This window comes from Myotis yumanensis, unplaced genomic scaffold (assembly GCF_028538775.1).
Source record: "Myotis yumanensis isolate MYYU_CA2020_CCGP unplaced genomic scaffold, mMyoYum1.0.hap1 SCAF_3, whole genome shotgun sequence".
NCBI classification, from domain to species: Eukaryota; Metazoa; Chordata; class Mammalia; order Chiroptera; family Vespertilionidae; genus Myotis; species Myotis yumanensis.
In genome coordinates this window covers 158,738,577-158,756,843 of record NW_027223754.1, presented here as the reverse complement: position 1 = coordinate 158,756,843, position 18,267 = coordinate 158,738,577, and the positions used below count along the sequence as shown (strand labels likewise).

At 49.0% G+C, this 18,267-nt stretch overlaps 2 protein-coding genes and 1 pseudogene across 7 annotated transcripts; 1 reads left to right on the top strand and 2 right to left on the bottom strand.

Annotated features, from left to right (window-relative positions):
• Positions 1–584: 584 nt before the first annotated feature.
• Positions 585–1,791, bottom strand: LOC139007021 (nucleoside diphosphate kinase, mitochondrial pseudogene; annotated as a pseudogene).
• A 20-nt stretch (positions 1,792–1,811) lies between these two features.
• On the top strand, positions 1,812–4,768 carry SPRYD4 (SPRY domain containing 4). Its single transcript, XM_070409977.1, has 2 exons — positions 1,812–1,995; positions 2,326–4,768. Exons 1-2 carry the CDS (start codon positions 1,911–1,913, stop codon positions 2,862–2,864), a joined length of 624 nt encoding a protein of 207 aa, XP_070266078.1. The 5' UTR covers positions 1,812–1,910; the 3' UTR covers positions 2,865–4,768.
• Positions 3,879–17,976, bottom strand: GLS2 (glutaminase 2). 6 transcript variants are annotated; one of them, XM_070409971.1, is made up of 18 exons: positions 17,621–17,976; positions 12,682–12,781; positions 11,547–11,668; positions 10,843–10,972; positions 10,226–10,305; positions 9,980–10,143; positions 9,704–9,762; positions 8,179–8,211; positions 7,861–7,919; positions 7,268–7,334; positions 7,072–7,122; positions 6,708–6,884; positions 5,929–6,060; positions 5,723–5,815; positions 5,518–5,579; positions 4,947–5,023; positions 4,616–4,679; positions 3,879–4,523 (listed from the first exon to the last, which is right to left on the bottom strand). In XM_070409971.1, the coding sequence occupies exons 1-18, from the start codon at positions 17,800–17,802 to the stop codon at positions 4,367–4,369; spliced, it is 1,809 nt and encodes a 602-aa protein (XP_070266072.1). In that variant the 5' UTR covers positions 17,803–17,976; the 3' UTR covers positions 3,879–4,366. The 6 variants fall into 6 exon arrangements, with proteins under 6 accessions (XP_070266072.1, XP_070266074.1, XP_070266073.1 ...); XM_070409973.1 differs by lacking the exon at positions 17,621–17,976 and adding an exon at positions 17,603–17,619; XM_070409972.1 differs by lacking the exon at positions 17,621–17,976 and adding an exon at positions 17,394–17,591.
• Positions 17,977–18,267: the final 291 nt, after the last annotated feature.

The window sequence follows — 18,267 nt, the reverse complement described above, 5'->3', positions numbered from 1 at the left end:
ATTTGTGACTTAGACGTATCGCTCTGGCCCTGGTTGGTTTGGCTCAGTGGATAGAGCATCAGCCTGAGGACTGAAAGGTCCCGGGTTCGATTTTGGTCAGGGGCACATGCCTGGGTTAAGGGCTCAATCACCAGTAGGGGGCGTGCAGGAGGCAGCCGATCAATGATTCTCTCTCATCATTGATCTTTCTCTCCTCCCTTTCTCTTTCTGAAATCAATAAGACATACAGAAAAAATATCACTCTGACTGCAGTGTGGACACTGCATTAAAGCAGACAGGAAGCCCCACACTGGCTGGTGTGACTCGGCGGTCTCCACAATTCCCCAACAAGGGCACGGGCCTGGGTTGCAGGCCGAGAGGCAACCAATCCATGTGTTTCTCTCTCTCCCCTCCCTGCTTCCCTTCCACTCTCTAAAAAAATCAATGGAAAAAATATCCTCGGGTGAGGATTAACAAAAAACAAACAAAATAGTGATGTTTCTGGTTAAGTTGGGAAAAACAAATATTGAGTTAAACCCTCCATTCCCAACTCTGAAAATACAAAACCAACATTTGCAGTATTTATGTGTTTTAATATTAATTAAAACAACTGCCGAGTACCCACGGGCTGCTGTTCTCTCATTTAATTTTCCTCAGGTCTGTTGGCCAGATGCTTTGCTGTTGTTGCACAGCACAGTGAGGTCTACTGCCTCCCCTTGGGGGGGCTTAAACCACCCACTTTGGGGGAGACTCCAGCATCGGTCTGGCCTGTGGGCTCGGAAAGGATGCGGTCCCAGCTCTCGGTGGTTTAGGTACCAAAGGGCACACAAGGTTGGCCCACCTGCTCTGGGCCGAGCAGGAGGGGTCCGGGGAGGCGGAGTGGGGCGGCGGGCAGGGCAGGGTGGGCGCGAGTCCTCGCGGACGGAGGTCGCGGTCCGGCCGGAGGCGGGGCAGCCGCGGCTCAGGCCGGGTCGGGGCTGCCGCGGTGGCCCTCGTCCGCCCAGTCCACCAGCTCGCTGCTCCGGAACCACAGCTGGATCTCCCTCCGGGCCCCCTCCACCGAGTCGCTGGCGTGGACGACGTTCCTTCGGATGTGGAGGCTGAAGTCTCCTCGGATGGTGCCGGGGGCGGCCTCGGCCGCGTCGGTGAGCCCGACCATGGCCCTGGAGGCGCGGACCACGCTGGGGCCTTCCCAGACCATGGCCACCACGGGGCCCGAGCGCATGTGGCCGAGGAGGGCCGCGTAGAAGGGCTCCTCGCGATGGCGCTCGTAGTGCTGGGCCAGCACGCTCTCCGGCGCCTGGAGCATCTTCATCCCCACCAGCCGGAAGCCCCGCCTCTCAAAGCGCCGGATCACCTCGCCCACCAGCCGTCGCCGCACCCCGTCCGGCTTCACCGTCACCAGGGTCCGCTCCCGGGCCCAGGAGGGCTCCCCGGAGCTGGGGCGCACGAGCAGGCCGGGGCCCCGGGCCCGCGGGCCGCACAACAGCTCCCTCAGCGCGGCGCGCCCGTAGAGGCCGCTCATGGCGCCCGGGCCGTGGGCCAGCGCTGGCTCTGTTGGCTGGATATTTTTATTAAAAAAGTGAGAACACTAGAGCTCGGAGAAGTGCTTTGTCTAAAGCCTTAGAGCGGAGCCGGGTTCGAATCCAGTTACTGTTTAATGCTACAGTCACTTGTAACCATCTTGCTACATCATCTCTCTAAACGTCCTAGTCAGTTAAAACGTGAGCAGCACTCCCTCCCACAGAAAAAACTCATAAACTGTATCCACCGCCGCTGGCTCACTAAAATGGCGGCTCCCTCCCGGGCGCTGGCTCTCTTACGTCATCACCCTGCGCGACAGCTTCTCGCGCCCCGAGTGCGAGCGGAAGCAGGCGGGCCGAAGGAGGGGCCCAGGTCGGCAGTTGTACCTTGTTCTTCCGGGGCGCAAGATGGCGCTGCCCTTTGCACGTTCGCCTTGCCTCTGCCGCTGGGCAGCCAAACGATTGGGGGCTGCTGCCGCAGAAGCCCGCAGAGGTAGGGCTACCTCCTTTTACTCTCTTTTACCTCAAAACGGTTTCCGTCTCTTACTCCCAGAGCTTGTCCACGCCCCACCTGCGTTGGTGTTGCGATTCCGAACCTAGGACACTGTCTGGGTTCTTGAAAACCTAGGGCTTTGCCGGCCCGAGCTTTTTGGCTCCGGGGGCTGCCTATGTAAAGCACCCCGCTCCCCGGCCCGCTCGCATGCTGACTTCCCTGCCTCTCCGTGACCCCATGCCGGCCTGCCTCAGAGCGTCTCTGTGTCTCTAGCTCTAGTCCCAGGGCGGGAGCCCCTGCCGTCACCCAGTGTCTTTGCTCTGCCCGCAGGCGTCAGTTTCAAACTGGAAGAGAAAACCGCCCACAGCAGCCTGGCACTCTTCAAAGGGGACACAGGTGTCAAGTACGGCATGGTGGGGTTGGAGCCCACCCAGTTGGCCCTGAACGCGGAGCGCTTCCGGGAGTGGGCGGTGGTGCTGGCAGACACCGCGGTCACCGGCGGCAGGCACTACTGGGAGGTGACGGTGAAGCGCTCCCAGCAGTTCCGGGTCGGGGTGGCCGATGTGGACATTTCTCGGGACAGCTGCATCGGAGTGGACGTCCGTTCCTGGGTGTTCGCCTATGCCCAGCGCAAGTGGCACACCATGTTGGCCAACGAGAAAGCCCCCATTGAGGGCATCGGGCATCCAGAGAAGGTGGGGCTGCTGCTGGAGTATGAGGCCCAGAAGCTGAGCTTGGTGGATGTGAGCCGGGTGGCTGTGGTCCACACGCTACGGACAGATTTCCGGGGTCCAGTGGTACCTGCCTTTGCCCTTTGGGATGGAGAATTGCTGACCCATTCAGGGCTTGAGGTGCCCAAGGGCCTCTAGTACATCCATCACTGGAGTTCCTCCCAATCACACACTTGGCCAGCGTCCTCCTGAGAGTGTCTGAAGCCTTTTATCGTTGCCTCCAGCAACCTCTAGCTCCCACCGTTCAGGTGCTCTGTGCAGCGTCTTAGTCATTTCCCTCTCCCCCACCTGCGGAAGCTAGGCTACTGCCAGTTTTCCTAGGCTACCACGAGTGTCTTTTCCTGGACTCACTTCCTTGGGTCCCTCCGTCTTCCTGTGCCCAGGCCCTTCTCAGACTGTATTCAGTCCTGGGGTCTTACCTTTCAGCTTTGTTTGGATGTATTCATCACTATGGTACCTTTCTCTCCCTTTACCCATGTTAACTTCTGTTTGTTCTTGGTGTTCTACTGCGTCTCTCCACAGGGAATCCCTCCTACCTCTGGCTGGAGGAGCGGTTCAGTGACTTGGCCCTTTCTCTAAAGCACATACGGAGTCTGGGCTCCGGCTCCCTCGGGAAATGCTTTACTGTCTGTCAGAGGGAGAACAGAGCCCTCCTTCCTCAGTACCTCAAAGCTGGACTCTCAGCCCCTCACAACTGCAGCTATCCTCACCATGAGTCCACCTGCCTTAACCTGCATACCTCCGACACCTGGACAATCCCTTGTACTCACAGGCCAGTTACAACCACTACCAAAGGGAAAGAGACACTTGGGGGATGTCAAGGGCATTCGTGCTGGAAACTTTATTCTTGAGAAGTTCAATCTTCATTTCTGCTACAGTTGGAACTTCCAGAGGGAAGAGAGAGACCTGAGGGCTTACACATTTTTGGGGCCTGCTCAGATCCAAACCTTCACCCTCCCACCTCAACCTTGGCAGCAGAATACACTTAACCTAAAGCAGTATTAGGGGTTGAGGAAAACCTGGTGGGATGAGCATCTATGTGAAATACATTATTTCTGTTTGACCCTGTGGCTCCATCTTATTCTGTCTTTATGATGGTGATGCAACTGAATACCTCCAGGGGAGAAAGAGGACTGGGTTTAGCAAAAATAATCATTTGTGTAATTAAAGTTTATTTAAGCACAAAATACTTTCTCTGTCTATAAAATTTCTGTTTCCTTGCCAAGGGGGACAGATCTCTCCAGACAACTAAAACCAGGTGCATAGCTCTATATAGACATGTGCATGGTGGCTAGAACCCCTTCACCCAAGTGTCTCTTTCTCTCTCATGATGGTTTCTTCAGGGAGAGGAAGAGGAGACCTGGATGAAGACCTGGAAAGATTTTGAGTGGGCTAGGCAATTAGGCTATACCTTGAAGAAGCCCACAGTCTCCGTGGATAGCTCTACTGCAGGTATCCACCTAGGCACTTCTCTATACTCTGCCAAGGGAAATGGGGTATTTTGCCTCTCACAGAAAGCACTGGCCTGTCTTGGTCTGCACTGAAGGAGTGCAGCTCTCCATAGCATGTTTGGTGGTTATGGGTTAAATGTGTGGCCAGTTCGTGCTTTTTCTTGAGCAGGGACCATGTGTGCTCCATGCTCACACCATGCTCTCTAAGTTCTCTTTAGACAGAGCCTCAGCTGCTACTTCAGCCTGGTTCTCATATGGTGTGTAGGAGTCCTGGTAATCTTGAAGCAGTTTCACTACCTCCAGGTGATTGAACTGCACAGCATCGTCCAGGGGAATGTTGCCCCACCTGCGAGGAACAGAGAAGACAGAGAGAGTGCCCTGGGTCTATACATAACAGTGGTGGCTACCCATACCCCCTTTTAGCTTAATCCTACTCACCTGTCCTTGACAAAAGGATTCACTTTGCAAGCCTCAATCAGAAATTTAACAACTTCTATGTGTCCTACGAATATGGGCAGAAGGAAAATGAGAGGGTACAGATCCTGAACCTTTAGGTGACAACAATGGTGCAGACCCTTGGCAGCTGGAGTTCTGAACCAATAAAGGAGGGGAAAAGGCCTCTTCCCTGCAGTACCCAATAACGGCCTGCAAACTGAAGGGTGTCTGGACAAAACCATCCTGAGGGCACACCCAATTGGGTGGGGGGTACTCTTGATAGAAAAGGGTCTTCCGATCTACTTATTTAACCTCTTATTTAACCTTTAGATACCTTCAGCTGCAGCAACATGCAGGGCTGTGCGGGAGTCATAGTCTTTCTGTTCCATGTCCATGGCTGACAAGGCAAACCTGAGGGTAGTGGAAAGCAGCTGGAGTAACTCATATCAGCTTAGAATCACTCATGTCTTTTCTGAAGTGGGGTCAGACTGGATAGGTCCCAGAGCTTATGCCAAAATCGTAGGCCTCGCACAATGTGTTCCCTACCCAGATGAGACTGTTACTCCCACGTCAGAGAAATGGGAGTGTGATGGTTCCAGAAACATCACTGCTTATCTGTGATAGCTACCCAGTACATATTTGCCGATGTTGTAATCCACTGAAGGCAGGGTCCTTACCTACCACCTCAGCTCTTAACACCCAGGTTAATCCTAGCAGTGGCTACCATTCATTAAGGTCTTTTCACATAGTAGGCACTGTACTTTGAAAAAATTTTCATTTAAGTGCACTGTGTGTCCAATGTATCTGACTCTAAAGCTGAAGCACTTAATTATTTTGCTATGATAACTCCTTATGAGATCTCTGACCAGGAGTATTTTATTGTGTTTATTTGGTCACAGAGGTACCTTCGAAGAGCTGAGACATCTCCACTATAGGCAGCAAATAACAGGTTTACCACAGTCTTGTTCTGGAAAACAGATCATACCCACTTGAGATTAACTGTGACTTTGAGCCCACCCATGCCCAGCTCCGTCCCATGACGCTCCTCCCTGGATGCTTAGCTAAGGGTATTCTGAAATATTCTTAGACTCCACCTGGGGTTTTCCTTACCCTTACTTCTCCCCCTTCACGCCGCGGGTCTAACTTTCGAGCACAGTGTCTCAGGTTGTCATAGTTGTGGAAATTGAAGAGAGACACCAACTTCTAAAATTGTAAGCCAGAGAGATTATTTACTTACTCCTTGCTCTTAGTAGGAGCTAAAAATTGCTTTAGTTACTCATTCAAGAATATTGGGTATTATGTGCAAAGTAACTTACCTGGCAGAAACTGATGCCCCTGTGACTGTTCCCCAGCTTGTCCAGTGGAGGTGAGAGACACATCAGTCCCATGACATTGGGTACCACCAGGAGGATGGCTCCTGACACAGCTGACTTGGCTGGCAGACCCACCTTGGGGACAAAATTGAAACTGAGGATGAGCTAGAGGTGTCCCAAGTCTGGGTTAATAGTTTATCCCAAATGACTATGTGGGCAAGGCCATACCCACCTCAACCTTTTGGCTTGTTAATTAGCTTTTCCTACTCCTGTCCTTCCCTACCCCCCTTTAAATTCATGGCTTCAGTAAGGAAATATTTATTGGGTATCTACTCTGTGATGGATGCTAGAACTAGGACAAAACCTCTCATTCTGATGATAGGAGATAGACAGTAAATAGGTAGACAAATAGACAAAAATAATCACAGCTTATGATAACACAGAAGAAAAGAAGTAGGAAGATGTGATAGAGAAATGGGAGGGGCACCACCCGAGGCTAAAAGTGGTCAGAAAAGCCTCTCCCTGGAGGTGACATCTAACCTGAAGTCTAGAGAAGCACCAGCCATGTGAAGGGCCACAGAAGATTGGTCACAACATGTGTTTGTGTTTGAGGGACTTTGTTTTTGGCAAACCCCTAAGGATTCTCAGCCTAATTGCCTGGCTGGAAGTTAGTGAATGGGAGGCAGGTACAAGCTTCCACCTCTCCACCTTCAGAGACTCAGTGTCCTCTCTGCCTGGCTACGGGCTTGTGGCACATGGATGGAAGGGCCAGAAGCACTTACGTGGAAGGCAAACTGGCCTGAGAAGTCATACATGCCGCAGGAGTGCATGAGGCTGAGGGTGTTGCGCACAGCTTCGGCGCTCAGCACGCTCTCTCCTGTGATGGGGCAGATCCCACCATTGGCCAGGGTGGCTGCCATGACACTGCCTGATTCACAGGTTACCTCCACGGAGCACAGCTATGGAGACAAGGCAGAGGTGAGGGTGTGGTGTGGACCTGAACACTCTTGGTTGCAGAGCAACGTTCTTGGCATCCTGATCTTTCTACAAGTTCCCCTGGTGTTTCCGGAGGAGCATCCCTTTGGGTCAGAGCAAGAAGTACAGCCTGTCCTGTTCCCTTGACCTGAGTTGAGCGGCAGTGTTTACCTGGAAGTAGAGATCCAGGGCAGCCATCATGTCCACCCCCTTGGGGAAGCACTGCAAGGAAGAAGAGGGGAGGGGAGAGCATCCTCTTCAGGCCATCAGTAGTCTTTTCACACGGCCAGGATCTCAGCCCAAGTCCCCAGCCCGAACTGCCCTTCCGCCAGCCACAGAATTCCCAGGGACTTGCTCTCCCAATTACCTTCTTTTCCTTTAGATAATAACCGATGGCATAATTCCGATCCCCCGTTTCCTTCTCTGACTGGAATCTGAAGCAAACACCCAATTTAGTACTTGATGTTTGAGGGGTGGGTGTGAGGAGAAGGGGAAAAAATACCTTCCCTGAGAGATACAGAACTACATTGCATATGTTAAATTAAATCAACCTCTTTATAAATTCTCAGTAATACTGCCAAACTCCTGGACCCCAGCAAGCACCGGGCAGAGCTTTATTATAAAGTGTAAAAAACAAAACACCCCAAATTGTTTAGTCATCTAGTCTAGAAAAACATGGCTTTGAGAGGCTTGGCAAGAAATCCTTACATCACCTCCCTCATTAAGTACTAAATAGAAATAGAGCAAGTTCTTTTATAAAGTAAATAAATGCCAATGAAGGGGCTCAGAGGAAGCTGGGAGGCCAAAGTTCCCTTGGGATTTCTTCCTCCTATGGTTCTATTCTCATATATTCACTCATATATTCTCTCATATTCTCTCTCTCTCTCTCTCATTTCCACACACACACACACACACACACACACACAATGTATTCAGCCAATCCTGTGAACAAGGGCTTACGTGGCATTGCTGAAACCCACGAATTCATTTCCAGCCATTTTGTTCAGATATTGCAACACCTAGAAGAGAAAAAGAGGCAGGGGAGGCACCACATGAGTGAGGACCCTACTAACTCTCTGAACTCCTCAGTCTTTTTCCCAGCAAGAACTTCAGGTGCCTTTCTTCTCTGAGGCCAGCAGATCCCCACAGTTCTGGAAATAAGGCTTCTAGTATGGGCTGGTGCACTACCAAAGGGTTAGAGCCAGGCACTGGGGCAGCTGGAGAGGACAACATGCCACGGAGAAAAGCAGCCAGGGGCTGAGTAGCAAGGAAACTTACAAAATCAAACTTCTCTGCTTTGTTACAGTCCATCTGCAGAGAGAGAGAGAGAAAGAGAGAGAGATATCAGTGTTCCAAACCTAGGAAGATGACAGGAGGATCAGAAGGACCCAGTTAAAGTGTTAGCCTAGTTTGCTTCTGGGAATGTGTTACATTTTACAATCACCTTTTTTTTTCTTTTTTATTAAAAAAACACACCAATAAACAGCTAAGACTTTTTAGTATTCATGTATATTTAGTGACCTTAAAAACAAAATCGGCCGAAACCCGTTTGGCTCAGTGGATAGAGCGTCGGCCTGCGGACTGAAAGGTCCCAGGTTCGATTCCGGTCAAGGGCATGTTGCGGGCACATCCCCAGTAGGAGATGTGCAGGAGGCAGCTGATCTATGTTTCTCTCTCATCCATGTTTCTAACTCTCTCTCCCTTCCTCTCTGTAAAAAATCAATAAAATATATTTTTTAAAAAATCGCTAAGATTTTATTATCAAGTAATGAATACAAATAACCTCACCCCATCTACGAGCCTCACTCATCCCGGAGTCACACTCCCACTTCCATTCTCAATTCTGCCCCTCATCACAGACTCCCACTTTCATTTTCCTGGTTCCAATCCTGTCCCCAAACCCCACCCCTATTCCTGATTCCATCCCCATTCCTTACACCCCACGCTGGATCCTCACTCTATCCTTTCCCGGACTCCCATAGCCATCTCCAAGACTGGAGTGACAGGAATGGGATGAGGGTGTGTGTTGCATATATTATAATATTCAAGTTTATCAATTATGTTGATAATTGAAATAAAGCTAAAGATTTTAGCTGAAAATCAAGTCCAATAGGGTCTGCTTAGATGGGAATGGAATGAGGCAGGCCCCAGATACAGAGCTGTAGATAGAGCTGTTCCAGAGCATCTGCCCAGCTCTCGAGGGAGCCTGGTCTCCTCCCACCCTCATTACTTCCCGCACATGTCAACTACAGTGTCAACATCACAGGAACTCTGACGCCTAAGTCCCTGGAGGAAGGGCTCCTAACACCACCTTCCCCAGGAGGAACTGTGATTGGCTCCAGAGCATTGCTGCCCACATTACTCTCATGTTGTTACTCAAGCCCTGGGAGACCTACAGCTGACAAGCCAGCCTGACACCTTTGCTCAAGGCCAACTCATAGTTCCAGGTGACGTGAATAGCTACCCTGGCCTGGCCATTCACCCTTCCTTCTGTGTGTCCCTCACCCAGAAGTGGCCAATCAGCACCTAATAGTGTTGTCCTCCCCCTGTGTCTGGCATTTGGCCCTTGGTCCTAGGCAGGGGTCAGGACCTGCTCACTTCTCTAAGGGCCAGGAAGCTCTGGGTTCCTGACTCGTGCGTGGGGGCAGGGGTAGAGTGCCTTTTACTGACATCCTCATATGTGCCCTCACTGCCTCCTGGGGATCCTCAAAGGAATCAAAGCCCCACTAGTCTCCCTGGAGAGCTGGACAGATATGAGGGATATAGGAACAGGGGGTTTAGAGAAGGCTAGGGTGGCACTGACCTTGATCAGGGAGCTCACAACAATGGCGCCAGCATTGACCATGGGGTTATGGGGGATTCCTGAGGAAATACAAACCACCCAGTGTCTTATCAGCCACTGAGAAAAAACCTTGTTTACAGTCTGCCCGCTCTGCAGGCTAGACTAGAAAGATTTCTTTGCTGGGGAGGATGGAATGACAGAGCTAATCAGGAAGGGCAGAGAAATAAACAAAAGAGGGTGAGGTGGGGATTTGAGGGGAGCATTTATGAGTCTGGTCTGAGCCCTGGCAATGCTCACCTTCCTCGTTGAGGGAGAGCTTGTTGTAGCGCAGGCCACTGGGCTCCTTGCCCACAAACGTGTGCACGTAGTCAGTGCCTAGGGTGCTTACAGAGATGGCATAGGTGAGGGGCTTGACGCAGGATTGCAGGCAGAAGGGGATCTTTGTGTGGCCCACGGAGTGCCTGGAGGTAGACAGCTGCCATGAGAGGTCGGCCTATGTTCTGCACCCGGGCCCTGCTTCCCCTCTCTCACCCAGCATCTCACCGCTGACCATCCACAGTACACAGGGAGACGCCCCACAGGTCTGGATTTGACTTGGCCAGCTGAGGGATGTAGGCTGCCACCTGGTCATGAGTGGGTAGAGAAAATGGACAGAATGGAGATAGGGATGTGAAGAAGGGGAATAGAGCTGCTGAGGTTCAGGGTCAGGAGAATCTTTTAGATAAAGGCTAAAATTCTGTTTTCTCTAGGGCAACAGAGTTCTCTCCTGCCTGTTGTTTTCAGACACCCAAGACTTAGTCCTAGAAGACCTTCTCTTTCTGTAGCTTCACTCCTATAGAGAAGGCAGTAAAGTCCATGAAAAGTAAAAAGAAGAATATTCTGGGATCAGCTTCCCTTTTTGGTTCTTAGGCTCAATTATCCTATAAGTCTCTTTCAAAGTTCTATTGAGTCCTTATGCCAAATGTCCCCATAAAAACTTCAAATCCCCTCACTTGCTTTAGAAATTGCATGTATAGAAATACACAAAGTCCTTGTCTCCATTTTTAGAGGTTCTGCTTCTCACCCCTCATCCACTGGATTCCCAGCCCCAGGAAATCTCAGAGAAGCAAGGTATATCTGGCCCAGAGCCCTTGCCCCTCCCCTAGTCCCCGGGCCCTCACTTTGCCTCCAGTGAACTCTCCGGCATCCTCAAAGATGCGATCCACATGGCCCGTGAACTCCTCAAAATCAGGAATGACAAACTTCTTTCGGAATGCCTGGGTCAGGAGCACAATGTTGCTGCTCACACACCTGGATTCCAGACGTGAGTGGGTTAGGGAGCTGGAGAGATGCAGCTGTGACTCACTCTGGAGCCGTGGAAATTTGGAATAAAGGTGTGAGTGGTCATCAGGTTTGGGACCAATACTGTGTGACCTTTGGCACATCACATTGTCTTTCTGGGTCTTGAGTTTCTTTGCCTCTAAAATGAGGGGCTGGAATAATGTGGAAAGATAGCCCAAGAAAAATAAATACTTGAATAATATGCATAGTAGGTCATCTTTATGTTTTAAAAATCCTAAATAAGCATATTTACATATATTCTTATATGTATGTAAATGCATAGGACATTATCTAAAAGATACTAATCTGTTAATAATGTTTACTTCTGGGAAATGGAACTGAGATTGGGGAGACAGGGAAAGAAGAAAATGTATTTCTATATTGTTTGAACTCTTATACTAGTATGTGCGTACTCATGTGTAACTTGTGTAATAATAAAATAAAATGAGGGGCTGAACTATCCAATCCCTAAGATCCCTCCCTGCTGTTATCATCTATGTCCAAGAACAATTGAGAGTGGTGCTCTTGTTTCTGGGGCCCTCACTTTTGGAAGAGATCTCGGTCCAAGAGGCCGCCACTGCTGGACTCTCGAACCATGCGGCGCATCTGGCTCATGCAGTCCCGGAGCCGGGGATCTGACGTCTGCAGTCCAGTAGCCTTCAGTGCCTTTAGGGTAAAGAAGAAGCTAATAAGATCAGCCACCCCTGTGAGGTAGGGACGACCCAGGTGAGGTTGAAACGGCCCTGGTGAGGCTCAGACGGCCCTGGTGAGGTTGAGACTACTCCAGTGAGGTTGGGACAAATAAAGGGGACCAGTATGGACTGATGAACAGGGGTAGATACAGAAGCAGAGCAACATTGAACAGAATGTTAAACTACAATGGGGAGCCTGGGGAGGGTTGGGGGGGGATTAAGAGACCAACTGAAGGACTTATATGCATGCATATAAGATTAACCAATGGACACAAGACACGGGGGAGGGGCGGGGGGGGAGGGGCCGGGGGAATGTCATGGGGGAGAAAAAGGAGGCATATGTAATACTCTTTGTAATACTTTAAGAAATAAAAATTATTATTGAAAAAAAAAAAAAAAAAAAAAATAAGATCAGCCACAAGGCCAGTAATACAATCCTAAAAATCTTTCCCAATGGACAACAATTAGCTTAACCCCAACTACTACATTCGGTGTAACAAATGGGTTTGCAAACTAAGAAGAAACATAACAGCTTTGAAGGCTAATGGGGGTTTCCTACCCTTTTTCACCAAGGCAGCTGGTTTCTGAACCCCTTGGATCAAAGTCCCAAACCAAGAAGATGGGCTGAGTCAGAGGAGTTAATCTTCCCATCCTGGGGCAGGGATGGGATTGTCTCATCAGCCTAGGCATCTACTATTCTTCATCCTCATGAAGCAACCCATTATTAGCTGCCCTGTACTTGTCCTACCCTGTTTTCCTCACTTTCGAGAGATCCCAAGGGCCTTGGCCAGATAATTCAGTTGGTTAGAGCATCGTCCCCATATGCCAAGGTTGTGGGTTGGATTCCCGATCAGGGCACGTACAAGAATCAACCAATGAATGTTTAAATAAGTGAAACAACAAAATCAATGTTTCTCTCGTTCCCTTTCTCTAAAATCAGTAAGAGATCCCAAGGGATTAGGGTTCTGAGCAGGTAGAGAAACTTACAGTAGTGAACTTGTGGATGGGGATTCGTTCCTGTCCCTCAGCAATAGTGTAGAAGAGCAGATCACCCAAGCGAGACAGCATGCCACTCTCTGACGCATCACTGTTTGGGGGCAGAGACAGGGGAGGAGAGCAGGAAACTGAGAACTGATCCTTGCTCCTCCTGGAACATGGGCTTATAAGTAGTAGGTATCTTCATTCTAGGCCTCCTCCCTGAGCTATCTGATCTATCCCCATAATGTCAACTTTCACATCTGTCCTGAGAAGTCTTAAATTTTATTCACAAGCTTTTTGTTGTTGTTGTTGTTGTCCCTGGCCTTTAGACTTTTATTTCTAGCTGCCTTCTAGACATTTCCATTACTAGATGTTCCACAGGTACCACACACTTAACATGTCCAAACCTGATGTAATTTCACCTCCTTCCCTTTGATCCTCTTCTTGTGTTTCCATCTGGGTTCATAGTGTTACCACTCCTCCAGTTGCCAAGCTGGGAACATGCAACCATTTGGATAATTCCGTCCATGTTCAGTTGGTAAACAATGTTGGATGAATTTACCTCCATAATGTCTCAAATCGACCCTCTTTTCTTCTCTTCCCTTGTGCCAGCATGGTATAGTAGAAAGAACCAGAGTTTGCACCTTAATAGTTGTGTGATTTTAATATAGATAGTAAGGTTATTTAATACTGCTGAACTAGCTTCCTCATCTATAAAATAAGGGTAGTAATGTCTGCTTTACATGGGTGATGTGAGGCTTCATTAAAATAACATCCCATAAATTCCAAAAACTGTCTTCACGAAGCAGAGGCTCGGTAAATCATGCTTCCTTATCACCAACTCCTAACGGTACTATACTCTCTTCTTGCCTTCCAACCCACCTTCCACAATGCATGGTCATCTTTCTAAAACGCAAATGTCATTTCACTACGGAAAACCTTTGATAGCTCCCTATTGCCTACAAAATAAGTTATTACTTCTTGGTATTATTCCTTGGTATAGCATTGAAGGCTCTTGAGAACCTGCCAACATTCCTTTCCTATTCTTCACTGTGCCCCCACACTCTGATTATGCTAGGTGGCTCCCAAATGGGCCAGGTATTGTCAGGCTTCCTGGCCTTTGCTTATGCTAAAACTTCTGCATGGAATAATCTCTTTATCCTTCATGTTGTACAGTCCTGCTCATCCTTCAAGGTCCAAATCAAATGTTACTAACTCTTTAAAGGCTTCCCCAACCTCCAGATGCCGCTATACTGTTGGTATGACACAACACATCATCTTATTGACAGAAGAATTTCTCTTGTTCCACTGTTAGGTCTTTGTGTTTTACATATTTTTGTTTTCCTAGCATTGAGCAAAGTCCCTAGCACACAGTGGGTCTTCAAAAAGAATACCTAGTTACACTTGTAGGAAGTTCTCTGTTCCCCAAATTATCTCTCTAGCTGGCTTATAACACTTAAGATTCCAGGTACTGAAGATTTCTTGGTCTTCAAGAAATGTTATTAATATGTTAACAGATTTAGAGGAATTATTTTATCAGATCATTCCAAATATGACAGCAATTTGAGATTAAGACCCTTAAAAACCCTCTGACCCAACAATTTATCCAGCATTTATCCTGTAGGTGTACTCACATACCTACAAAGTAACATATTCATTGCATTGTTGCTGTTAGGTAAGACTAAAACAACCTACATGTGTATCAATAGGGAACTGGATAGGTGAACTATAGTGTATTTATATCATGGACTATTGTGCAGTGTTAAAAAAAGAAAAAGAAAACAAAGAGCCCTGGCCAGGTAGCTCAGTTGTTCTGATACACCATGGCTGCAGGTTTGATCCCAGCTCAGGCCGCATACAAGAATCAATCAGTGAATGCGTAAATAGTGGAACAACAAATTGATGTCTTTCTCTCTCTCCCCCTACCTCTCTAAAATCAATAAAAAAATTAATGAGGGCATGCATAAATATTGACTTAATATGATGTAATAGTAACTAAAGGAAGCAAGCTATAAAACATTATTTTTAGTATGGTACTATTTATGTTTAAAAGGGAAAAGTATATATATTTGCTTTTTCAGGCACAAAATATTTCTGGAAGACTGATTTATCTCTCCCTAGATGAAGCAGGTGCTGGCAAAAGGGGTGGGAGGGATATTTCCCACTATATATCTTTTTGTAAATTTTGAATTGTTAGCTATATGAATATGCATGTTATCTATTGAATAGGATATATGCGAATATGAATATATTCTCTGTTGAAACAATGCATTAAAAATAAAACAATATTAAAAATCAAGAAGCTTGGCATAGACTAGGCATGTGTATATGTGTTTTGTTCTAGGAGAAATACTAAGAGAGGGGGAAGTTTTCCTGTTTCTGAGGAAATCCAATTGTCACAATAAACACAGTGCCTATAGGGAAGTGAGGATACATGTGGTGACAGAGGAAGGGAGGAAAAAGATATCTTAGGAATAGCTCAAGAAGGAAGATACACAGGAACACTTCGAGGGCAGGTCTTTCTGCCCGAAGCTGAAGGAAGACAGGAAATAATGCCATCTTACTGAATGTGTCTCAAGCCTTAAATAAATTGCACACTCTTGCCCTGGTCGGTATCTCAGTGGTTCGAGCATCGGCTTGCGCACTGAAGGATTTCGAGTTCAATTCCCGTCAAGGGCACATACGTCGGTTTGGGTTTGCTCCCTGCCCCCTGGTCAGTTGGGGCTCATGCAGTCCATGTGTCTCTCTCACATAGACGTCTTTCTCTCTCTCCCTCTTTCTCTCTCTCTCTCCCCCCTCCCCCCTACCCCCCCTTCTATTCTCTGAAAGAAATGATGGGAAGAATGTCCTCAGGTAAGGACTAACAAAACAAACCAAACCAAACAAACAAAATTGCACACCCTTTGACCTAGATATGGATTGATCTACAACATACTGTTGAGGGGGGAAAGCAACATGTAGAACAATGTATATAGTATGACACCATTTGCATAAAAAAGGGAAAATAATATTAACATGTATCTGCTGATATATGCAAAAAATAACTCTAGAAGATTATACAACATATCAATCTCTGGAGAGCAAACTCTTCTAGCAATTTATTCTAAGAAATAATTGAACAAGTGCACAAGAATATGTAGTAACTAAACTGAAAATTGGTTAAATTATGATACTTGATACAATGGAATCTTAAAATGGCAAAATGGCAGCCATTAAAATAACAATATATACACATATGCAATGATATTTAAAGCTGTTTAAATGGAAAAGATAGGTTACTAAATAATATGAATGCCAAGGCCCTATTTTTGTTAAATTTTATATATACTTATATAGGATAGGATATATATGGATATATATCACAAAATTAATTGGAAACTTAATTTTTCTCTTGATGTTCTATTTATCTTGTTTTTCTTTTATAATAAAAACAATAAAGCTAAATATTAAAAAACAAACAAACAATAACCTGAATAATGGTATTTTCTCTTTACTCCCCCTTTTCCCCCAACACAAGAACCCCTCCCCCTTCAGTGCTCTCAGCTCCTTCTGCCCAAGGGAGCATCAGTCCAAGGCCATTAACAAGAGTCCCTGGGAGCACAGGCAGCCTGGGCAGGGGGATCAAGCCTTCTAAAAACACCCTGATTCACCTGACTCACTGGGTAAGGAAAGGGGGCAGGGACCAGGGACACCTCTTGCTCCCCACCCCACAGAAAGTGTGAGGGTAAAGGAGGTTAGGCGTTGGCTCTATCCCACCGTCATTTCTCCCAGGGCAATTATTTGGGGAAAGTTGAGTGGGGGAGTAGATCAGGAGAGAGAGGGCTTATTCTTTAAAGTTGATATGTTCCATGTCTCCTTGAGAAGAGGCCGATGGAAAAGTACAGCATAATAATTATTAATAATAAACACATAAATAATACCATATTGGTCAGAGCAGGGATTCCAGTGGCAGTGAGGTAGTGCTATGTGTCTGGCTACTTTAATTACGGTGTGCACATCTTTCTGAAAGTCATCAGTAGATGTCAATGCCAGGGGAGATGGTCCGTTTCCTGCTCCTGCTATAATAGAGCAGGGGCGACTTGGACAGTGTCTACATTCACTTCTGGGGAGGGCAGTACTTCCTGTCCTGCCTCTGTCTGTGTCTCAGAGGAAAGAGGCTCAGCCACCAAGTGTTCCTGGGTATTGGGGGTTAGGGCACAATAAGAGCCCCAGGGGAGAGGGAGAGAGCCCTTTACATCAGTAAGCCAGGGAAGCACAGATAGCAGATCTGATGGGCTCTAGTTTCAGAAATCTGCGTTTTATGCCCCCCTCCCATCCTGCCACTATGATAAAGATTTTCCCCATTCAACAACCAACTGGAAAAACACCCTTATTCACAGATTAGGGAGCCCTGGCAATGCACACACCCAACACTTACGCAAACAACACACGCACCAACGTACTTGCGCACCAATAATACACGCGCATCACATTATACGCCGAGAATGCGCCGAGACACAGACCCCCACACTGACAGGCCCCCCCCACTGACAGACCCCCCACACCGACAGACCCCAGTGCAGCAGGACTCAGTAGGGAGGCTGTTGCGTCCCCGCGCACCCCCTAAGATACCCGCGAGGAGGAGAGGGAGGATGCGGCTGGGTGGTGCGCACACAGCCCCGCACTCAGACACGTGCACCGAGAAACACGCCGCGCATCCAGGTTCCCGGCGAGGTACGCACCTGGGACAGGCACCATCCCGAGGACCGACCTGACCAAACGCTCTCCCGGGCGGACGGCATTTTACTGCCCGAGCGCGGCGGACCCAAAACCCCAAATCTAAAGGAAAAGGCATCGCCGGCGAGTGAGCGAAGAGAGGAGAGGGAAGAAGACGAGCTGCGCTCCCGAGGAACGGGACTTGGGAGCTAGTGAGCGGGAGCCGGTGCCCTACCCGTCGCGCAAGCCTTACTGAGCCTGGTGCTGCGGCTGGTGGCTGTGCGGCGTCTCCCTGCCCTGCGCCGCGGCCTCACTGAGGTGGTGCCGGACGCCCCCGCCCAGGAGGGGGCTCCGGCTCAGGTGACCCCAGTCTCCCCTCCAGCAGTGACTGCCGGCCCTGCTCAGCGCCTTCTGCAGAGCCTTCATGGAGCGCATCCCCCCAGCACGTCGCCCGTTCCGGCGGAGCGCCCCGGGCGTCTGAACCGTGGCTGGAAGGAGGGGCGGAGGAATCGGGGACGAGGAGAGGTGGGGGGAGCTCTGGGATGGAGTGTGAAGCCCGGGAGGTGTCCGAGAGCTGGGGCCCGGTGGGTGGGATTGTAACAGGAGGAGGCGCCTGTCCCTATAAGGCTCGAGCCGCTGGCAGGTGCACCCAATGCCCGCTGGCCAAGGGGATGGGTGAGCGGATCCCGGGCGAGGGGAGAACGCGGGCGGAGGGCGTCTCGGTGCGCGGGGAGGAGAGGGCGGGGCCTGAGGGTGCGGACGGACACGGCCGCCGTGCAATCACCGAGGAAGCCAGAACCTCTGGGGCGGGGAAAAGAGGAGCCTACCCAATCAGTGCAAGGGGGCGGGCCGCCCGAAAGCCTGCGGACTCCAGCGCGCGGCGACCCCCGAGGTCGCGGG